The 22,059-nt window shown below is 44.7% G+C and overlaps 1 protein-coding gene across 1 annotated transcript in view; it reads left to right on the forward strand.

The window, feature by feature from the left end:
- Abca13 (ATP binding cassette subfamily A member 13) overlaps window positions 1-22,059 on the forward strand; it is a 408,645-nt gene that overhangs the window by 37,547 nt on the left and 349,039 nt on the right. The window contains exons 6-13 of the mRNA XM_075943386.1: window positions 2,496-2,659; window positions 4,387-4,517; window positions 9,476-9,609; window positions 13,044-13,208; window positions 15,138-15,337; window positions 20,032-20,159; window positions 20,961-21,061; window positions 21,306-21,479. Of these exons, the coding sequence (XP_075799501.1) occupies window positions 2,496-2,659; window positions 4,387-4,517; window positions 9,476-9,609; window positions 13,044-13,208; window positions 15,138-15,337; window positions 20,032-20,159; window positions 20,961-21,061; window positions 21,306-21,479 (1,197 nt within the window). The remainder of the gene's footprint in view (window positions 1-2,495; window positions 2,660-4,386; window positions 4,518-9,475; window positions 9,610-13,043; window positions 13,209-15,137; window positions 15,338-20,031; window positions 20,160-20,960; window positions 21,062-21,305; window positions 21,480-22,059) is intronic.

Here is a 22,059-nt window from a genome sequence, read left to right on the forward strand (position 1 = left end):
AGGTAGTACTCAGGTTGCTTTGGGGGAGGGATTTAAGCCAACAAGACCTCAAAGTTGGTGAGATTTGTGTTTGGCATATTACTGTTGACTTCCTTTAAAGGTAGGACTTTAGTTAAGGTCATAGTTATCAATAGGACGACTTGTCATCGTCTGTACACATTTGAGGTTGTCACAGCTAGGGTGGATGGAGAGGCCATTCTTTGTTTGTGGTGAGCAGAGGGGGAAATGCTGCTAAGCATCTTCCAAAGACAGACAACCTCACAACAGAGACTCACCCAGCCATCAGCAGAGTCAGGGCTATGGAGGCTCAAGCAAAGGGTAAACCTGTCAACACCGAGGTTCTTGCCTGCTCACACTGCTCCTCCAGACACTCAAAGCCCAGGTATTTTTGGCAGCACTGTGCTCTGACATTGTGTCTGAACTATTCTCAGAAGACTCCAAAGCAGCTTAAGCAAACATGTACATAGTAAACCATTAAAAGCGTCCAACAGTAAAGGCCAGCCATTGCTCTGGATGGACCAGGCATGCCTGTGCGTCCATCAAATTACTCCTTACTGTGGTCAGATGCCTACCCTAACTGCTGTACCAGGGCGAACGGGCTCATCAAGGTTCGTGGAAGCTCAGTTTACAAATAACTGAGGAATGTTAGCTTAATCAGATGAAGCACTATTTTAATGATCAATTAGCATTTTAAGGGACTTACGATGAGTAGCTCCCCTAAATGTCCGATGGCTTGTGACAATGAAAGGCTGATATAATCAATTCTGACAAACAGCTTGATGCCCTTTGTGTCCTCTCTGACAATGTAGCTTACTTACACTAAACACTTTCACACATCAGTAGGTTATTTAGAAGGATGGATAATTTTAATATTCAGAACTAGGATACGTAAATGTTGATGTCTTACCGTATATACCGTTAGTAATTGACATGGAAAAAGATATGGTGACTGGGGAAAGTAGACACTGCTGTTGTCATGTCCACGGTCTGATTGTTATTCACAGACATTCGGGCAGGGCATGCGGTGAGCTGAAGTGGGGCACAGCAAAGCAGTCCTGTTTGTCACAGTGAAAGGATTCTAGGGCCATGTTTTTGTTGTAGAAGTCTGGTAATGATATCATATCACTTGATGTCTTCCTTTCCTCCCTTCCTCCCTTCTTCTCTCTCTCCCTCCTTCCCCTCTCTCCCTCCATCCTTCTTTCCTCCCTTCCCTGGGTCTCATTTAGCCCAGGTTGCACCCCACCTGTCCATGTCATGATGAATGACTTTGAACTCCCAATGCTTCTGTCCCTCAAGCTCCTCCATCTCTGGGCATGCTCCACCACATGTCTGGTTTTCTGTTTGATTTTCTTATAGAGTGGAATGCTCTGTGAGATAATAAAAGCAGAGGAGTGAGACATGAATTCTATCTTTCCAAGGTTTTCTTGACTCTGTGGCGAGGGGAAGGAAGGGGAGAGGAAAAATCAGGAGATGGGCTGGGGCATGGGGGCGATCCATAGTGGCGTTGTCAAGGAGGGCGCGAGGACACAAACTGGGGGTTGAGGTACACAGTCTGAGACAGATGTATGGGGTTGGGGAAGAAGTGATGCTCGGAGGATGGAGAGTGTAGATGGAGAGGAGGCAGAAAATGTGTCTGAGAAGGTGTGTGAGGCTGGAAAGAGGAAGGGAATGAGGCAGAGTGATTGGGACGTCCAGAAAAAGTATTTGTTTCAGTACTGTGGAGGGATCAAGTGACAGCAGCATGTGCTTCAGGTGACAGCCTACAGGTGGTGGGAGGGTGGCTGCTGCTTCCCATAGAGGGAAGACGGTGGGAGTGGAACTCCTGTCTCCTGGGAGAGAAAAGGAATGGGCAAGAGACAGGGTTTACAATTCCAGGAAGATATGCAGGGAGCTGAAAGGCCAGGCATAGAAGCTGTTCCTGAGCCTAGGTTCCACATCTCTTGCTGGCTGTCTGGTCTAGCCTCAGCTAAGGCTGATGGTTCCCTGAGAGCCCAGCTTCCTGGTCAGAGCACCCCACAACAAGCACATGCTGAGAAGATTTACTTTATCTGATGGGGACATCAGAAGCAAGCTCAGCCTGAGGGGATGGGGGCTGGCACCCCGAGCAACTCTGCCAGGGTACCGCCCATTGGTAGGGCCTGTGACAGCAAAAACCTGCTTCCATCCCCTCCCTTCTTCTCTTTCCTGAATCCTTCTTTCCTTCCTCTTTCCACTTTTTTTGCTGCTTTTCTTCTTACCTTATTTTTCTTTATGATCGTTTACAGTTATTTTAGTGGTTATTTTTTGGTGTTGATACTCGATTTTAGACATACAAATTTATCTATTTTAAAAGTAGAAGCAACCTAGTAGTTTTAAAATCTTGTCTGTCGAACATAGGCAGGTGCTGGTCATGAGTTTTGTACTCATCTGAAGTATCTTGTCCGTCTGCCTTTCTGTCTCTTCTTTGCTTGGTTAAACATTAACTAGGAAAACTTTTGGCATTTTTTATCTATCAGGTGGATCTCAATAAAACGGAGGATGTGCTATCGAGATTGGAAAATCTCCACCAGCAGCCTCACATGTGGCACTTTCTACACTCACTTCCCAGACTTCGCACAACCCACACTCACTTGGAAGACAGCGTGGATACCGTGACACACTTTCTCCAGGCAGGTTTGAAGTAAGTGAAAACTAGCAACAAGTGGTTGTATGTCTTATGCTCCACCATTGTAACATGGGAATGTTTCACAGAGTATTGTTTTCATAAAAGAAACTCTCCTAGTGTTCTGCTGAAACATCTGGAGCCATTACACCTCTGTCTTTGTCTCCATCTGTGTGCACATATCTTACCTGGGGGCAGAGGTGCTGTTTAGCTCAATAGTCAACCACCAGAAAACTAACATTATCTGATTAACATTTCATTGGCTTGTATTGTCTTTGAATGATCATTTCTAATGACTGCATAATATTCCATGTTGATGAAACAGTACGTACCATAACATACTTCATGATCTTACCATCAGCTGTGTTGTTTCTAAGGTTTTCACCACTAGAAAAGCGGTGACATAGATGTAGTAATCAGAGCTAATAATGCCCAAGACAACGTGTAGCCTGATAAGCTCTGTGCCTTCCTGACAAGTTGGGACCCGATTGGTATTGTGGCTCCCACCACGTGTCCTTAGAGGTGCATTCTGGAGCAGAGCTTTCTGTAGTGGGCTTCCTACTTTTCCACCAGTGATTTTGACATTGAATTATAAACGTCACCACACAATACACAGCCCCTTGTGATGCCGGCATGGCTGAGGGTTGTCAGGGGTGGGTGCCTCTTAGCCCTCAAGTTCTGCAGCACAGCACTTCTGAGGATCAGACCTCTTATGACTTTTTAGTTGTCATGAAGATGCACTGGATGGCGGAGAGTGAAACACTTCATTATCTTAAATACTTGACACGTCAGGGGGAGCCTCCTTCCATCCCCTTGCTCTAAGCACTGGACATATTAGCAGTGGACAAGTGGGAATAGTCAGATTGTTGAGAGGGAGGTAAGAATTGAAACTAGAAGGTATTGATGACAGTGGCTGACAGTGTCACCTTCTGTGGCTTTCATTTGTATTGTGTCTATGATAGCAAGGAAATCTACTCATCGTAAGCATTGCTTGCAAGTGATGTTGGGGTTCGGGGATGATTTTTGACAAGTGTAGGGTTCTCCTAACTGCACAAAACTGCAGGTAGAGATTTTCCTTGCTGGGAAACCACATGAAGATCACCTGTTTGGGACCACGATGCATGGTAGAGTCGGCTTCATGTGGCTAAAACACATGCAGTTCCAACTCAGCTGAAGATGTTTTCTGACCTATAACTGCATCTACAAAATATTGTCAGTTAAAAAACAGAATTCATATCATAGACCTATGGACTCCCCTTGTCTAAAAGCCCTTATCTGTAAAGCAGTTTGAGAACCTCCGGTTGGCCCAGGACTTTTTCAGATGCCGGGATAAGACATAGTGCAACATGTTCTCTGAGCATTCGACTGACTATGGGAGCCTGAGGCAGCCCGGCTGGCTGCTCATCCCTTTTTCATGTTGTGTAGTCTGTCTGGCCTTGTCAGCTGCCAAGAGTGGGCCAGAAGACCCAAGGCTGAGAATAGAACAGCCCCCATGATAGAGCACCCCAAAACAGGGTGTGTGAGAAAGCCTCTCAGGGGTATTTCAAGAGAGGAACTCACTTCTGATTGTTCTTTTGCCCAGGGAGTTAGGGTTCCATTAAACCAAGCAGAATGGTGACATATTAATGGCCTGGCAACATATTGGAACAGGGATGGGGTCTGGCCAATGGGAAATAAATAAGACTGGAGTTGATACTCTTCGGCTGGCTACCAACTCACTCTGCCTGGTTCTGTTTCTGTTCTAGTTCGTTAACATCTCTCGGAGCTTTGGACTGGCTACCGTTGCAGCAGACTGTCCCCCAGGTTTCTAGACATGTTCTGAACGTGACCATTTCTACCCTGCGGTTTCTGTTGCAGCATGGAGCAGCTGCCAATGGTGAGGGACCTGGAAGGCTGGGGCTGGGTTGGGGGTATTCTATTCTTGCAATGCTTTAACAGGCACAGAGCCGCAGGGCTTTGCAAAGACGTGATTAATGAATAACTGGACCCCAAACCCACTGTTTCTGCTAGTAAAAGACAGACATAGAATTAAAACTTTCCAGTCAAAAGTGGCTGGATTTCTACTGCTGCTGCTGAAAATCCCGCAGTCATTGCGAATTAGAACTGCATTCGTATTCCAAATAACTGACTTCTGACTTCCTTCAGTTGTAAGCTCTTTTAAGTTAAAACGAACCACTTGTTCCGCGATTTTTACCTTTCCTCTCTTTAAGTTCCTACTGCGAAGAAGCTGGAGTTGGAGGCAGTGGCTAAACGGTGAGGTAACTCAGAGACGGCACACTCTTGTGTAGGTAATAAGTAGCTCTCTTCAGGGAGGAGATGGGATCCCCTGTTTTCTTGACTCGGACATTATTAAGTTGTCATTGGAGTTAATATTTTACTTATAAGTTTATCCCCTGTGGTTTTTTTTCCTTTCTTTAATCCTCTATGGGAAGTACAGCGAGAGCACGGTGAAGTTAGAAGTCATGTGCTATCATCTCTTGTCTACCTGTCCATCTGATCAGTCATCTAGCAACCCACATAGCCATTTGGCTGTTCATCCGCCCACCCACCTCTCTACTCATTTATATATCAGTTAACCCATTCCCCACCCACACACCGTCATTGCTAATCCACCATCTTCAGCATACATCTACCTATTTCATCTATGATCTAAGAAGGAAATAGCGCTCTCTCTCGCTCTCTCTTTCTCTGTGACTAAAGTTTGAATCTAGAGCCTTACACATCACTCAAGTATTCTATCACCTTTTTTATATACCCAGGACTTTAAGAAATATTTTATTTTTATTTTTAATTATATGTGTATATGCTTGCACACATGAGTACAGTGCCTATAGATAAGGTCAGAAGAGGGCACCAGGTTGAAGTGGAGTTGGAGGCAGTTGTGGTTCACTGGCTATGGGTACTGGGAGTTTAACTAGCTCAGGTCTTACACCACAGCATTATTCGCTCTCAACCACAGGACCATCTCTTTAGCATCCCCCTCCCACTTATCATTATTATTATTTTTTACACAAACTCGTTGAGATTTGTATATTAAGCAAGTGTTTGTTTGAGGGGCTAGGCTAACCTAGATGCATGATATTTTATTTGTGAGTTCATTTCAATAAAGTGATTTTTACATTAAAATGATTTTTATTTAGAGAAAGTATTTCATTAAGTTTCTCAGGCTGGTATTGAACTTGGAATCATCTAGACTTGGTTTCTGAAGATAGCTGAAATCATAGTTATCAGTAAGAAATGATTGTTGCACTTAGAGATGTCATATTTGTAAAGAAGCAAAGATGTCAATACAGGAAACAGAGACCAAAGAGTGGAGATCTGGCATCTTCTTCAAGGACAGCATCAAAGAAGGATTTTGAAGAATGTTAGGACTCATTGACAGGCTCAATGAGCATTTCTAGGAAAAGGGAATAGTGCTTGACATGCAGGGGCTTGCCTGGAGTTGAGAGTGCTCAATTGTCAATGTATTTGAGTTATATCAGGCATTGTTGGGGGTTAGCTCATAAAGGGAGCCAGGTGCAGTCTCAATGGCCAATGGAGCAATAGATTCAGGATGCACTGTAGAGAGATGCTCCAGAGGCATGTGTGAGCAAGGGCTGGAGGCAGGCAAGTCTTGGGTCCCACTTCCCTTTGGCCTTTTACTTTTGGTCCTGTGTCCTGAGCTATACCATGTATTGATTTCACAGACATTCCTGTAAACCCAGCCATATTTCTCCTGTTGTCTGGAAAAGTGTAATGCAATATGGTCCTTCATGATACCCTCCCTCACTCCATTTACAAATTCCACTTGCTGCTTGGGATTCAACATAGTAGATCTTGTGGAGTTTCTTTGATTTTTCTCTATGAAGGAAGTGAGGCCATTAAAGATTAACTCAATTTTTATATCAATTAAGTTCTACCAGAGGCTATTTCTTAAGTCCAGAATAAAAGACTGGAGGTGGGGTAGAGATATATTAAAACACCCCATTGAAAGGTTCTCTGTGACCTCAATTGTAACAAACTCATCTGGAAGCAGAAATTTGAGCAAATCATCCAAATTATAACATTCAATTTAACTTACAATTGGAGATATAATTACTTTAAAGAATGCAATTAAAAGCAATTTTCTATCCATTTGAGTCAGAGCTAAGAAATACGATTAAAAAATAGACTTCTAGAGACCACTGAAAATTGCCTTCATTTCTCTTGTCTCCAAGAAAAAAAAAATGCTTTTCCTGGTTGAACAGATTACAGTCCATAGAGGAATGGGACTATGTTGTTGTCCCAGCCGCGTCAGTCACTGGCATTGTTAAGTCACGTGATCTGAACAAACCACTGTTCAGCCACGAATTCCAGAACCCATATTGCCCTTCAGTTTCAAAGAATGTTATCTTTCTTTCTCAAAGCATTTTGGTAGACTGATGACACCATTTTTTTTCCTTCTGTAAGTCTGTGTCTAGGTCTAATATCAGTGGGGTTAGGTATTTATTGCTCAGGCTTGAGAACCGCATCCTTTGCCTGTAAACCCTGTCTTAGTCTAGGAATGAGATTTTGAGTGATTGTGTCTGCTTCTTCTTCTCTCTAAAGAGAACATTTACTGTACGTTGTTTGACAACGTAGATCTCATGTAGGAAATGCTTAATTCTCAGTCTGACATCTCAGCAACATCCCATGAGGGCTAATTTTAATCTTAGCAAGCAATCTTATTTTGACCCATGGCATCATGCAAGCACAATATTACTAGAAACCGAAAGTCTTGGATTCCCAGTATTTGCCTCCTCTTCTCTTTCTCCCCTCAAATGTTATGACTAGAGCTGGGGAGTTATGTGGTGGGTTAAGAGCATGTATTGCTGTTACAAAAGACTAAGTTTGGTTCCCAGCACCCAGGTAAGGCAGCTCACAACTGCCTGTAACTCCAGCTCCAGGGGATCCAGCGCTCTCTGCTGACTTCCATGACCACGTGCATACATGTGAACATACTGTCCCACTCACAATTAAGAATAATATAAACATCCCTTAAGTGTCACGGGTCTTATCTGTAGCATTCCCATAACCACATTAACTTAAGGATGATATGAAATCACACATGTGACAAAATCTTGCAGGTGGCAGGCACAGTAAGGTACATGGCAGGTGACTATAGAATCGTGATCTGTAGTGTTCCATCTAGTTCCGGCATTGCTGGCGAAAGTTCCCTAATGGCTTGTGTGCTGTTATGTTTGCAGTTGCCAGGCTCTGCTCCCTGGAGATTTCATCAGACTTCGGGAGTTTGAACTTGCGCTTGGGGCTGGCACTCCCAGACGGTGCCACCTGAGTGTTTGCGTAGCCTACAGGCTTTATGTCTCAATTATCCCAGTTGGAATAACCTTATACTGTGGCTCGAACTTTGAGAATAGGACTTGAAGGTCTCTCTATAGTATTTTGTATTGAGTCCTTTGCCTTGATGCTATGCGTAGCTGGTGTTCATATGTAGCTAGTGTGAAGCCAGTGTAAAACTATTGCTGTACATTAGTTTTCATTTGGCTATCTGATTAATTTCCTTGAGATAGCATTTTAGACTAGATGTGAACTTACTGGGTTCATTGGTCTGAATTTTACAAAGCTCTTGGAATGTGTTTTTCATTTCTCCCTTGGAACTGTGCCGTCATCCGTGTGGTGGGTCTTGAGACACTCAGCCACATTTCTCTTAGTATCTAGAACACTAGTTTTCCCTTATGGATGGTTTTAGTTTTCCACAGCCAACTGCAGCAACGAATATTAAGTAATTTTAAAAATGAACAAAATAAGTAATTTAAAACCTTAAAGATTTCTTGATTTTTTAACCTATATATACATGTGTGTATCTCTGTGTGTATGAGCATAGGTGTGCAGGTACCCACAAAGGCTGGAGGAGGGTATTGTGTTCCTCAGAGCTGGACTTATAGGCCACTGTGAGTCATCCAATGTGGGCTCGCTCCTGTTCTTTGCAAGAGTAGCAAACAATCTAAACTTCTGAGTCATCTCTGCAGCCCAAATCCACACGTTTTAAAATGCATGGCCTTCTGAATAATGAGATGAAATCTTACCCTTTCCTGTTCCATTTGCTTTGGACAGGAATCACTCTTTTGTCCCACATCCACCCTGTATACACTGCCTGCACGTTAGTCATTTGGCAGCCAGTGGTACTCTTGGTTATCAGACCAGCTGTCATGGCACGGTAGTGCTTTTGTTCAAGCAACCTTTGCTTTGCTGAATAGTCGCCTCCAAATGCAGAGAGCGGTGACTGATATGCATTTTACTGATGCATATTATTGTTGCATTACTAGTTGCTTAAATGCCTACTATGCCTATTTTATAAATTAAAGTTTCTCATGGGTGTATATGTGCAAAAGATTTTGTTATATCCAGGGTTTTGTTAGGCACGGTTTCTGGCATCTACTAGGATCCTTGCAGTATATACTGTATACACGAGGCATGATGACTCTACCAACCTTTGGTTATTCTTCTTTAAATTTATTATTTATTGTTTGCGTGTCTGTGCATAGAGAAGTTTGTGCACATATATGCATAAGCTTAAGTGAGTTTATGTGTATCATCTGCACTTGGATGGAGGCATGGAGCAAGACGTCTGGAGTTACAGGTGATTATGAGCCAGCATGTGGGTACTGGGGACTGAGATCGTGTCCTCTGCATGAGCAGTAAATACCCTTAACTTTCGAGCCACCTCTCCACACATTGCTCTTATTTATTCACAAATGGTATTTAATGGCATTAAGCTTAATTTCCTATCCACTTAGAGATAGGATATTATTTTTTATTACTATAGGCATATCTGAATATCGAAATAACCAGTGCATAAATCATCTGTGTTCACAGAGTCCGTTTACCACCTGTCCCTGCAGAATATGTTGTGGGATCTACAGAAAGTCCAGTCTGATCTCAAATCCCTGTTTGGTTTGAATGACATTCAAATGGAACGTCTCCTGAATTATTCAGCTGAGCTGAAGGAGGTATGCATACTTTTATCCTCCTGACATTGGGTGTCTTTAGAGTGACCCTACAATATGGTCACCCTCGGAATCTGCATCTCACATACAACTGCAGACCCAGTGTTTTAGATAAAACATGAAGATGCGCCACCTACTTCCTTGTCATTCCACCCTAAAAAGCACCACATAGTAACTATTTACAGAACACTTACACATGTTAGCTATTTTAAGCCACCTGGAAATGAGTTAAAATATATAGGCCGATGTTTGCAGGTCTTACGCAAATACCACAGCATTTTGAATAAGAGTATTTGGCATCCGTGGCTTCTGAAATCTTTGGAGGGACCAGAAATCAGTACTCCATACAAAGGAGTGGTGGGATAACTGTGTACCACAGGGGCCAGCTGGGTGGTAGCAGTGGGAGATGAAGGAAGGAGAGTGAGGTCTGCTCCTAAACTCCAAGGTCTTCTCCCTACATATGGCACATATATCAACAGTTCATTGAGATGTCCCTTTCTCTCTCTCTCTCTCTCTCCCTCTCCTTCCTTCCATATTTTTTCTTTTTTTTTGAACATGGTTTCTCTGTGTAACCCTCCTTGCTGTCCTGGAATTTGCTTTGTAGACCAGGCTAGCCTTGAACTCACAGAGATCTGCCTGCTTCTGATTTCCTAGTGCTGGGATTCAAGACCTGCATTGACACACCCAGCAAGACAACCTATTCTTTCCTTATCATTCTACCACAGCACTCTGGCAGTTTAACGTGATATGAACTTGATTATCCTGGAACCCTCAGTAGGAGGAGCCAGGCCAGGCCGGGTGGAGGTGTGATGTCTACTAAGTAGACCTGTGAGCATGGCTCCAGGCAGGAAAGTGAGTCTCACTGGGAGCAGATATATGGGAGGTTCTATAGACAAAGAAAAAATGGATATGAGAACAGATGACCTAGCTAAAACTGAGCCCCAATTCCTAAACCAGATAAAATAAAGGTGTCGTCTTAGCCCACCCTTAGAACTTAGTTTACATGGATATTGCCAAGACTCTATGGGTGTCTTTTGTCTGCAGAGCTTTCTTCTATGAACCCAGACAGTTGGGAAGCCTTTTTGCTTTGCAGTAGGTACAATAATACACACCTGTATCCTTGGTTTATGAATTCCTTCTCAGATCCCCATCTATGTCCATAGGACTTGTATGTTAAGTGAAGGCCCAGTATCTCCTTTGAGTCTTAGAAGGTACTCATGTACTTGGGGGTGGGATTTAACTTACTTTCCTTTGATTTTCCATGTCCTTGTGAGTATTCTTCCCTGATAGAGTAGCCATGCTTTGAATACGCTTCCCCCATCCCAAGGGTTTGGAAACCTAATTCATGAATTTGTTAGTAGTATTAGGAGACGGACATTTGTGAAGTAACTAGGACCAGATGAAGTCACGGGGTGGTTAGCTCATGATGACACTGGTGGCTTTATTAGTGGAGGAGGAGACCTGAGTGCCACACTCACCCTATGGCCATCTCACACTCCCTGCCATGTTTTGATGAAGAATAAGGCCCTCATCAATGCCAAGAAGATTTTCAGACTTGCCATTCTCCAGACTCTTGGACTATGTGAGCCCAAGAAGCCCAGCAGGTGTAGGGTTTTTGTCTACCACGTGCAAAAATTGTGTCCATCAGCCCTGGGGGTTAGGATAGGACCTAACCTCAGGGTTGGTGACTCTGCTTCCCACTTCTATAAAAAGCCTGTGAATGTCTGATACCTGTTCATGTCTTCAGGTCCTCTCCGTGTCCTGCCTGACTTTCATCCCTCCATTTCCCATGCCTTTGGGGATCCTCACCATACACTACCCCTGGACTAAAGTGCGCCCCATCACTACCTTTTTCTGCCTCCACAAAATGACTGATTGAATTCCATGTGCTAGGAGTCCCCATGACCTCACTCTCGCCTCAGTGTTCCCATGACAACCTCAGCCTCTGTGACAGAGCCTGCCAAAGGGAACTTGCTGTCTATGCATGCTGCTCTCATAGATTGAGCATCTAGGCAGGGACAAGGCCTTATCTTTCCAGCAGGACACATGACTTTCAGTTAGAAAAAGAGAGAGGAAAGAAAACCACAAGGGGCTCTGTGGCTTTGATAGTCACAAGTAAATAATTTTCATCTGAGTTCTAAAGAAAGAGTGGGATGAGCAAAGGCACTTTATTTTTCCTTGATCACAGCCATTGTCTTGGTCCTGTTTGATGCTGAAATGCCACAGCTGGAGAGATGTATGCCCCAGGAACTCCTTTCCCATCACTCTGGAGGTTGAAAGTCTTAGGGCAGGGTACCAGGAGACTGGCTGTCTGGCTAAAGTCCACTCCTAGGTGTAAGACAGTGTCTTCTCGCTATGTCCTCACATGGTCCAAGGGATGAATGACAAGCTCGCCAAGCTCCTCTTTCACACGAGAAGCATTAGTCCAATGACGACAACTCCTTCCTCATGAGCTCATCGGCCCCTTTGCTGATTGCCTCTTCGTTACTGTAGCAACTACCTGAGATTCTGATCACTTTAGTAGAAGGAAGGTTTATTTGGCTCAGTTTCAAGCATGTCATGCGTCTCTTGGCCCCAGCGCTCTTGGGGTTTTCAGTGAGGTGACAGACATGGCAGGTAGCACAGTGGGAGGAGCTGTTTACTCCCTGGTGACTCAGAAGCGAAGACGGGGCCCCATTATCTTGTAGAAGAGAACACCCCAGATAATCTGATGTTTTCCTCCTATGCCTCATGGTAACCTCCTAATAATACCCTATGGGCCTTTAGAGAATACCAGTTGCAATCTGGAGAGCTTTTGAGAGACTCTTGCTCCTCACATTGTCACTCTGTGGGCGATGGCTTCCAGGTAGGCATTTTAAGGTGTTGAAAACATTCCTACCACAGCAACCATCAACAGACTTTTTGACATCACTCTAGTTATAGGAAGAACGCAGAGGACGTGGATGTAGCTCCTTTTGTGACACACATTTGTAGAGTCATTTTAGAGACCTTAGTACACAAAAGAGAATTGGTTCAGAATGGTAAGCAGTGTCTAACCACGATTCAATTGTGATCTTTCTTGTTCTGCCTGCTTTGATAACTAGAAAAGACAGTGTTCTTGGCAAAGCACCGTGGTTAGTTCAGAGTATCAGCTGACTGGCTTGGTTCGTGATGGCTTTGGGTGGGAGAGTGAGGGTGAGCAGTGTTTGCCTTAACCATGTGTCTTCCTCCTGGAGACACAGTGGCTCCTGCTGTTTCTAAATAAACAGGATCCATTTCTGTGCTTAACTATCGAGGCCTCCCCTCAGGAGAGAAAACACGGATATCATGGGTGACATAGCACTGTCAGGTGAATACATGAGCTTTGACTCCAGCAAGACTGGGGTCTTATTTTAAAAGGAAAACATTCCAGGGAAAACTGCTTTACTTCTAAGTATTTTTTTTCATGTTCTTTCCAGATTCCTACACACAGCTTCCTGGAGAGGATGATATGTTCCATCTTGTCCAACACTTCTGAGGATGAAGCTGAGAGCAAGGGCTACCAGGCAGACTGCCATCCCAAGTGGTCAGCGGTCAAGAACTATATCATCCATGCAGTCAGTTGGCTGAAGCTCTACGGACAGGTGCTATTGTGTGTCTGGATGCTCTGAGTGCAGCAGATTCCCCCCTCCCCCCCTTGTCATTCACTGTGTGATTCTGTGACTTTTCCTGGGAAAGATCTTAGGACCTCTGTATCTGGTCATTGTGACCTGCTCTCAGAAGCATCTAATGGCCTCAACGTGTCAAACTCTCAGCCACAAAAAGCATGTGACTTAGGTACACAAACACAGCTGTTAGCTAAGAGGTTCCTAGATCTGTGCTGTGTCCCTGGCGAGGGAGATCCCTTGTGCCACTTTGAATGCCATGCCAGCCTTAGTTTTGCCCCATGCCGCCTCTGTTTGTTCCTTGACACACTGTGCAAAACTAATGATCGCGATTAAAAGGCCTATCAGCTGTCTCCAGAGATAAGGGAAAAGTGTGCCATGGGGGTTGTTTCTGAGATGCTGGTGTATAGCAGAGTATGCTGGTAAGTAGAAAGATAGCCTCCAAAGCTCACCCCTGCAGGCTCTCAGCTCTGTTCCTTGAGATACGTGGACACTGGCAGGCCACACCCCCCCACAGTACCGCCCACTCCTTGTCAAGTATTATATCCACTTGCATCCCAAAATCTTCTTCCTCTTTAAACATGCATAACTGATAAAGGGGAAAATCTCAAGTAGTGGGCAAAAAAAAAAAAGAAAGAAAAAATCTCCAGAGAAATTCATGCGTGACTGTATCAGGCTTTCTCTTGGGCCACCAACCAGCTTTCACATCAGGACGTGGAGACTTGTTATTAGTTTTGAATGCTCAGCTCAGCTTAGGCTCTCTTCTGGCTAGCTCTTTTAACTTAAATTAACCCGTTTCTCTTTATCTACCTTTTGCTTCAGGGCTTTTTACTTATTCTTTCCTTTTGTATATTTTACTTTCATTGCTTCTTGTGACTGCTGGTTGGCCACCGCCTGGCTTCTTGCCCCTGGTAGGGTGAGGTCTCCCTTTCTCTCATTCGCTTTTCCTTCTTCTTTTCTCCTCTTCCTTTTTGAGCCTAGATTTCTCTGCCTGTTTGTTTTCTCTACCTGCCAGCCCCGCTTATCTCTCTTCTGCCTACCTATTGGCTATTCAGCTTTTTATTAGACCAATCAGGTGCCATAGGCAGGCAACGTGAAACAACAACTCATCTTTTCATAGTTAAACAAATGTAGCATAAACAAATGTGACACATCCTTACATATTAAAATGCACCACACCGTTATATAGTTAAAATAATATTCTATAGCATAAGCAAATGTACCACATCTTTCCATAGTTAACATAGTATTTTGCAACATATGACTGTTCACTTGTTAAGAGTGTAACCAATCCATCACCCAAGTGACCAAGAGAGAGTGCTGAAGAGCCCAGTATTAAAGTGTTAATGGGGTGGCTAGTCAAGCCTTCATCAGTCTGCCTGATTTTGAATATGCTCACTGTCTGATCTGGGCATGAGACACTTGGGCAACACGGCTAACTGCCTGAAGTGTCGTCCCCAGACCTGTCACAAAGTGGTACTCAGAGATTGCTCACTAATGACAGGACATATGTGTGTGTGTGTGTGTGTGTGTTTCAAGACAGGGTTTCTCTGTAGCTTTGGATTCTGTCCTGGAACAAGCTTAGAATTTCATTCAGACTATTCTCAGTGTGCTAGCTCGGTTTTCGAGTTAGATCTTTTTAAATGAAATGGGTAGTTTTACCTTCTTTTCTTTGCTTATTTCTCTTGATGGAACGAGAAAAAGAATAGGGGAGTCACAAATAGGCTGTGTGTCCTTTGTTGACACTTACACTCATTAGTCTTTGCGTAGACATAAAATACAATTGTAGTAGATATTTTAATTGATTGGAAATTAGACAAAACTTGTCCTTGGAATGGCCTGTTGCCATTTCTTAAGTGCAGTGTTTTTAGTATGTCTGACGATCTCCCTTTGTCTCTACATTTGCAGCTGTTTGACCAGTGGCAGCGGGGTGGCCTGCTGCAGAACCTGCTTACAGGTGTCAGCCACGGTCTGGCAGCCCTTCGGGACCAGTTTGACGAGGGCAGTGAAGCACGGAAGGTGCTGGAAGTGTCGCACACTGCCCTGCTCATCCTGAGTGACAGCTGGGCAGCGGCCGGCCCCAGAGGCAGCCATCTGCATCCACAGATGTAAGGCATATGCGTGTCTTTTGTCGCTGAGTAGGCTTCATCACGCTGACATTGTAGGGCTGTGCAAGAATGCTGTCTGAAACAGATCCTGGAAAACTACAGCTAGACGTGGATTCCAAGTTATTACAAGGGAAACCCGAGGCTATTCTTGTGATATCGCCAGAGTAGACCTATGCTGTCATCTGGACAAGGATGTGAATATTTCAAGCTGTCTAAAAAGCTGTCTCATGGTGGCACACACCACTTGTCCCAGCACTCAGGGGCATGAGGTCTCTTGAGCTCAGTGGTTCATCCCAGTCTTAGTGACAATAACCTTTTCCCATAAAAGAACCAACTGAACAAAACCAAAATCAAACTAACAAAGTAATCTTCCAGGCATGTGATCACATTGCAGAAGGTGTTAGCTTTCCCGATTCCAGGTTCCTGTCTTTGCCTAAAACGGACACATACACGTTAGAGGGGCTTTTTCATGAGGTGTGTCCTGTATTCATTTTTAAGGACTGTACGGAGCTGAAATGTTCACACAAGCTCAGTCATACCTTGGTAGTGGGCAAAGGTAGAACTTGGATTTTTCATTTCTAACATAACTAAGATTTATTCACTCAAATGGTCGCTTCTCTTATGAGACTGAATATTTTGTCTTAGAGTGCTTTTTTTAGGTGCTGTGGGGTCTACAGGATAAAACCTAATCAGGAGCAAAGATGACTTTGTTGTTGTTGTTGGGGGTGGCTAATGTGTACACAAGACTGAAACATGGGAAAGCACAAGTTCAAGCCTTCTGGAATGTGCAGCAAGGTTTTATATGGTGGCAGTGTCTTCAGAGTTTTACACAGAAGGGGGCTGAGAAGTGTATTTGCTAAGGAGGAATCCTGATCCATGCTGGGCAAAAATGGTCTGTTTCTGGGTAATCTTGAAGAAGGGCTTAGTGTATAAAAGGTCAGCAGACTTTAACATTGTTTTAAGGATCAGCTTTGTGTACATGTGTGTGGGGCCAGGCCATAGCTGCAACCCTTGCTCACTCAACAACATATGTATTCATGTATTTAGGGATGTCTTCACAACTCACGTTTCAGCTCCAGAGCCAATGTCCTCCACTTTGTGTGTGTGTTTATGTATGTATGTGTTGATGTATGTGTTGGTTGTGAGTATATGTATGTGATATATGCGTTTGTGTGTTGTACATGCATGGTATGTGCATGTGTGTCTTTGCGTATTTATCTTGTATGTGGTGTGTGCATATATATATATATATATATATATATATATATATATATGGTGTGTGTGTATGTGTGTGTGTGTGTATGTGTAGAAGTTTCTGCTAATATGTGTTTTTTAGCCTCTGGAATTAATGGTCTCCCCAGAAGAAGACTGATTTCTTATGGTCTCCAAAAAGTTTGTTTAAACCACAAGATTTTGTTCAAAAACAGAGGCCCTGGCTCTGTGGGATGCAAAAGAGTAGCTATAAATGACTTATGCTTCCTCACATTTTCTAGAGTCCACTTAGGATGTAGGTTTTTCTTTTGAGGGTCTTGTCTCCTAGCTGAGGAGATGCCCTGGGCCATGGGGTATTGGACTGTGGGTAGCAGTACCACTAGAAAAAAATGGATGTTGCAAACAGCAGGGGTGCCTTGAAATGGAGACGGTCAACCCTCAGGCTCAGAACACTGTTGTGCTCCTAAAAACTCTGGTTGGTTTGCTTGGGAAATCTAAGGGACCAGCAGTTACATAATGAACATTAATAAACACAGCACAGTAAGTCACCTTGGTTATCTTACAGATCCCAAAGGCCTCCTGTCACTCCAGCCCAGGGTCTTGGCCATTCTCTGGCACACAAGAGTGAAATCCAAGGAAGATCCACTTGGTCCTTAGTTCTTTCAGATTGGGGAAGCTCAAGGTTTCAGTCCATGTTGTCCACCAAGCCACAGCTAACCTTTCTGTGTAGTCAGGTTTGGGCCCCGACACTGCCTTTGCTGTCTACTGCTGGGCACACAAGGCAAAGCCCGAGGAACCTTCTTTTCCATTCGGACAACACCAGTGCTACACCTGATACAAAGCTGCTCCCCCCCCCCCCCCAATGGCTGTCTTGTGCAGTTCTGGCCCTTCTGTCGGCTTCTCTGGGGCCTCAGCCATCCTACCTGGTAATGGCCACCAGGTAATCTCTAAGGATCTGTCTAATTACCAAACCATTGGTCTTCTGGAGATGTCGCACTGCCCAGTGACCTCACAAAAAGGTTGAGTCTTCCACCATTGCTCAGCTGCTCTGATTGACCGCGAGGGCTCTTATAAAGACAGTGATCATGCTCAGTGGATGATAGTCCTGTTAACATCTGCTTCCATCTCTGCTTCCGTCTTCTTCTAAATCCTCCTCCATCTTTCTCCTCTTTATAGACTCCCTGATTTCTTTTTACGTGGATGTCAGATGTCCCTCATATAACCGTCAAACTTTGCAATCCACTTTAATAATTCTATTGTTTCTGGAGTTTTCTCTTCTTCACCTGCTCTTTTCCTCATCCTCCTTTTCCTCTTCCCCTCCTCTTTCTCTTCTCCCACCTCTCCCTCTCCTTCTTTCCCCTCCCCTCATCCTCCTCCCCTTCCTTTTCCTCCTCTTCCCCTCCTCCTTCTCCTCACCGATTCCCATCTCAGGAAGGATATGTGTGGCTGAAACTCTGACCACGTTCTCTCTGATGTTCTTTTTTACCTGTAATAATTCTGACTGACCACTCTTCTGTCCGGTCCCCATAGCACTCTTGAGCGTTTCCTCCACTGTCGGGACTTTTGCCACTGCGTCTGCTGTGCCTCTTTGTCTCTGTATAAGCTCTGTCTGTGTCTTGGTGTATTTCCCTTGTTGAATCAAGCAGCCACTTATTGCCAGGCTTCTGTAAGATTCTCATTCGTCCTTGGCAGGAAACTTTCTTATCTCGTGTTGGTCCAGGAAGTCACAGGTTTTTAATCCATTGTCTCCATAGCCAGTCTTTCACATCTTCCGCTGAAGTCACTGAGAAAGCATGAGACTTTGTTCCTGCCAGTTGGGTGGCTGGGCTCTGGGAGCTCTTTATCTGAGCTCTTATGAGTAACAAAGATTCTGGGTAGCATAAACTCATAGGGTATCCCTGTTCATCCCAGCAAGTCTGACTTGTCAAACACACACAGAGCTCTTTGCTTACAGATGTGGTCCTAGAATTCCCTTGTCTGGCAGAACTTGAAGCAGCCCAGATTCAGATTCCATACCATATGGTGGGTGGTCTCTTCTGCTTGGAGAGTAGAGCAAGACACAGTTGTCCCCCCTTTCTCATTCTTACCATGAGCCTTGTTTCTCAGTACCTAGAGTGTCTTAGAAAGTGAGCAATCTGATCTTGCTTCATCCCATGGAAGGCTCCGTTTAAGAAGCTGCCCTTCAGGCTGGATAGAGAGAGATGGTACACCCAGAATGATGGACTGGGGATACTTCCTCCTTCCTGCTGAGTTCTTATTGGAGAAACACTACCAGGACCCCCCATTGCTCCTTTGTAGTTTCTGCAGCGATGCGATCCAACAGTCCCTGTAGAACTGAAGCCATTATCCGTCACACTGGTACTCTCCCAGCACTGGTGGGATGCTCTGAGGAGGCCAGGTGGAGCAGGTCTGAGAAAGACCAGATGCAGACAGGCAGTGCAGCTCTATCCAGGTTTCACCCCCAAGAGTGTTTTGCTTAGGCTCCGAGTAGCCAGCTTGTTTATCTTTTGTCTCTCATCTGGCCATCATTTCCTGGTTGAAGATGCAGTATGCTCCCGTGAAGATGCAGAAAGCCCGGCATTGGCTGCTCTGGGCAGTCCTGCTCCTCACGTGACCTACCGATGGCTCACCCCTCTCCCACATTGGTTTCCATTTCAGCTTCTTCTCGGTCCCATTTCGCAGATCGTTTCCTCAGCTGCATTGTTTCCTGCATCCCTTTGAGCCACACATCATCTCTTTTATGGACTTTTTGACAGAGCATCCGTTGGGCCTCTGCCTCTTCCTATAGCCCCAGCTCCCTGAGCAGGAAGGCAGAGGCAGATGGGTATTGCTGGAGGTTCAGCCTTCAGTGGGTTTCCTGCCAGGCTTTCAAGGTGAACATCTGAAAAAGAATATTCCTTACACCAGGCCCCAGGTTGGATGCTCTTTCTGCCTAGTTAGCCTTACCCCACAGCACTGTAGGTGTCAAGCAGTCTTACAGGTTTATTTTCTTCCTTTGATCTCAGAGACTCTTAACTTGGCCTATGTAGGATTCCTTTGACGGGTCTTTTATTCCTTGGATGGGTCAATATTTTGAAAGTCGGATTAATTTTCCATGCCTCATAACTGTAAGCTTTAAGGCAATAACAAGTAAATCTCCCTGAACTGGCCTTGAACTGACAATCCTTCTGCACTCCCCTGCCAGGTTCTGGGCTGATAGGTATCTACTGTCATTTTCAGCAATGCAAATATGAAAATATTTGTAAACATTAGCTAATGCTTCTTCCCAATTTCCACCCACTTCACACATTGCTGGAGGCAAAGAGAATGTCTAATCTGGGCCCGCTTCCCAGTGGAGGAGTCAATAACCGACGTGCAGTGTGTCAAGAGCCCTGTTAGGTGCTGCAGAGCCTTCCAGTCTTTGAGGACGCTTCCCTAAGCAGTGGGGCCCCTTCCTTTGCTTCGTCTTCTGAGTTGGTACATTTACTTATTTTTGCCCCCAGATTCGAGCACCTGGGCAAGTTGCAGCGTACGGTGTCAGACCTGTCCCCATGTCCATCTCTAAAGAGATTGCCCCTGCTGGATCCTGTTCTCAGGAACGTGGTGGCCCAGGACTTGCGTTTTGTTCAAGGTGAACTAGTTTTGCTTTTATTTGTCTCCCACTATCCATGAGCAAGTGAAACAGCTACTGGGGAGTGGGCAGACTTGCGCCTTCCTGATGCATTTGTAAAGTTTTGACCTGAGTTTTGTTGGTGTGCCAATATACATTTATTTATTACCTCAGTAACCCCACGGGTGGCTCACATACAACATGCCAAGCTGCTGTCACAATGAAGGCCACACAAGGCTGTTTAGCAGAGCCTGCCATGTGGGCTAGGACAAGCCATTGCGTGGGATGGTTTAACTTCCTCACTGAAACCAATCCCACTGTTCTCAGGCTGGAAATGCACCCGGGACACTTGGGACACTGCATAAGGGCATTGGTACCTCTGCATGGCTGCCTTCTCTACTATACAGAGCCTGCATGGGATCAGGATCTTTCTGAGAGTGCAGTAATGTCCTTTTGTGAATTTCCATTGACTGGCAGGTGTTCCTTCTGCCCTAGGTCAAAGAAGATAGCTTTATCCTTTTACCTTCAGGGACCAAATGATTTCCACCTTTATAGGGAGAAGAGAGAAAAAAGTGAGAAGGGGTATTGCTTTAGAAGCAAAGTGTCCTCGCGACTAAACCCCCATACTGTTGAGTTTTCAGAAAAGATAAAAACAGTCCGTAATGTTCCTTTCTAGTAAGATTATGAAGTATTTGATAAGAGGTCGGGTTTACCAAAATTCACATTTTTGGGATTCACTTTATTGTCTCATGACTATGGATAAAAGCCAAGATTAAAAAAGCCCAAGCCATGTAGACAGTGAGGCGTGTTTCTGTCTTGCAGGAGTCCTCAGTTACCTGGAGACATCAGCGAGGGATTTTATACCTGGTGGTCCTGACAGCTGGAGACTAGAAAAGGATCTGTTCTTCTGGGGGCTGAAGCAGGTAAAGAGTATACACAAACCATTTTCACAAAACAATAAGAGACTCAAGCAGTATTCATCTTTGACTGTTGTGAGTTTTGCTGGCAAAATAAGGAGAATAGACGGGGACTTTTTTTTTCTTTTTTGAAGAACTCTGGGCTTCCATTTAACATGGTTGCTGCTTCTATCTGTAGTTCTTGATTCCATGGGGAGCATCACAGAGCGCTTCTAAACGTTCTCTCTCTCCATCCTCATTAATTTTTCAGCTGTTGACAAAGGATGCTTCTGCCACTTGCCTGAGTGGACACTTGTCTCAGGAGGCGGCCCTCCCCACTGGGAACTCCAGCATCTGGAGGAGTCTCTGGGGAGTGCTGTGCCGCAGCCCCTCCTTCAATGAGACCAGTGTTTTAAGTCAGCTGCTTCTCGCAGTGAAGGATGCTGTAAGTATCCACCGTTAGATGTCTCTAGCAGAGCACCGGCTGGGCTCCTGGTACCTCGCCCACCATGCTATTGTTGATCCTGGAATCTGAACGATCTAAGTAATGGCCTCACTGAAAGCATACGGCTGCCCAAATGGTGGCTGCCCATCAGCTCTATCCCTCCGCACTACTTGGGTGTGGTGGTGCATGCACCACCTAGGTTCCTGCCACAACCTACCTGGCAATCTCTGAGAATACCACAGACTTTCAAAACGGCAAGTTTTGAAAATTTGGCAGGTTTTCTGGTCCCCTGCTCACTCTGTTTCTAGTTGCATCTGGTAAGGAAAGTACAGCACGAACTTCGGCGATCTGTGATTGCAGGGCAGCTTGTAGCCATGGCTTTTAGTGATGAGAGGTTTTGAAAGCCACCTGTCACTGTCTAGGATCCAGGCAGCCACGGTGAAGATTCACACAGACAATGGAATGCTTAGAAAATTAATTATGTCAACTTCAGCACTTATTTTCTTACCGAGAACTAAAATGCATATTCTTAGGTTTATCATTTTGCTCCTCTCACAAATCTCAGCCTCTTAAAAATTCT

The sequence above is a fragment of the Microtus pennsylvanicus genome, chromosome 12, assembly GCF_037038515.1.
Source record: "Microtus pennsylvanicus isolate mMicPen1 chromosome 12, mMicPen1.hap1, whole genome shotgun sequence".
Lineage (NCBI taxonomy): Eukaryota > Metazoa > Chordata > Mammalia > Rodentia > Cricetidae > Microtus > Microtus pennsylvanicus.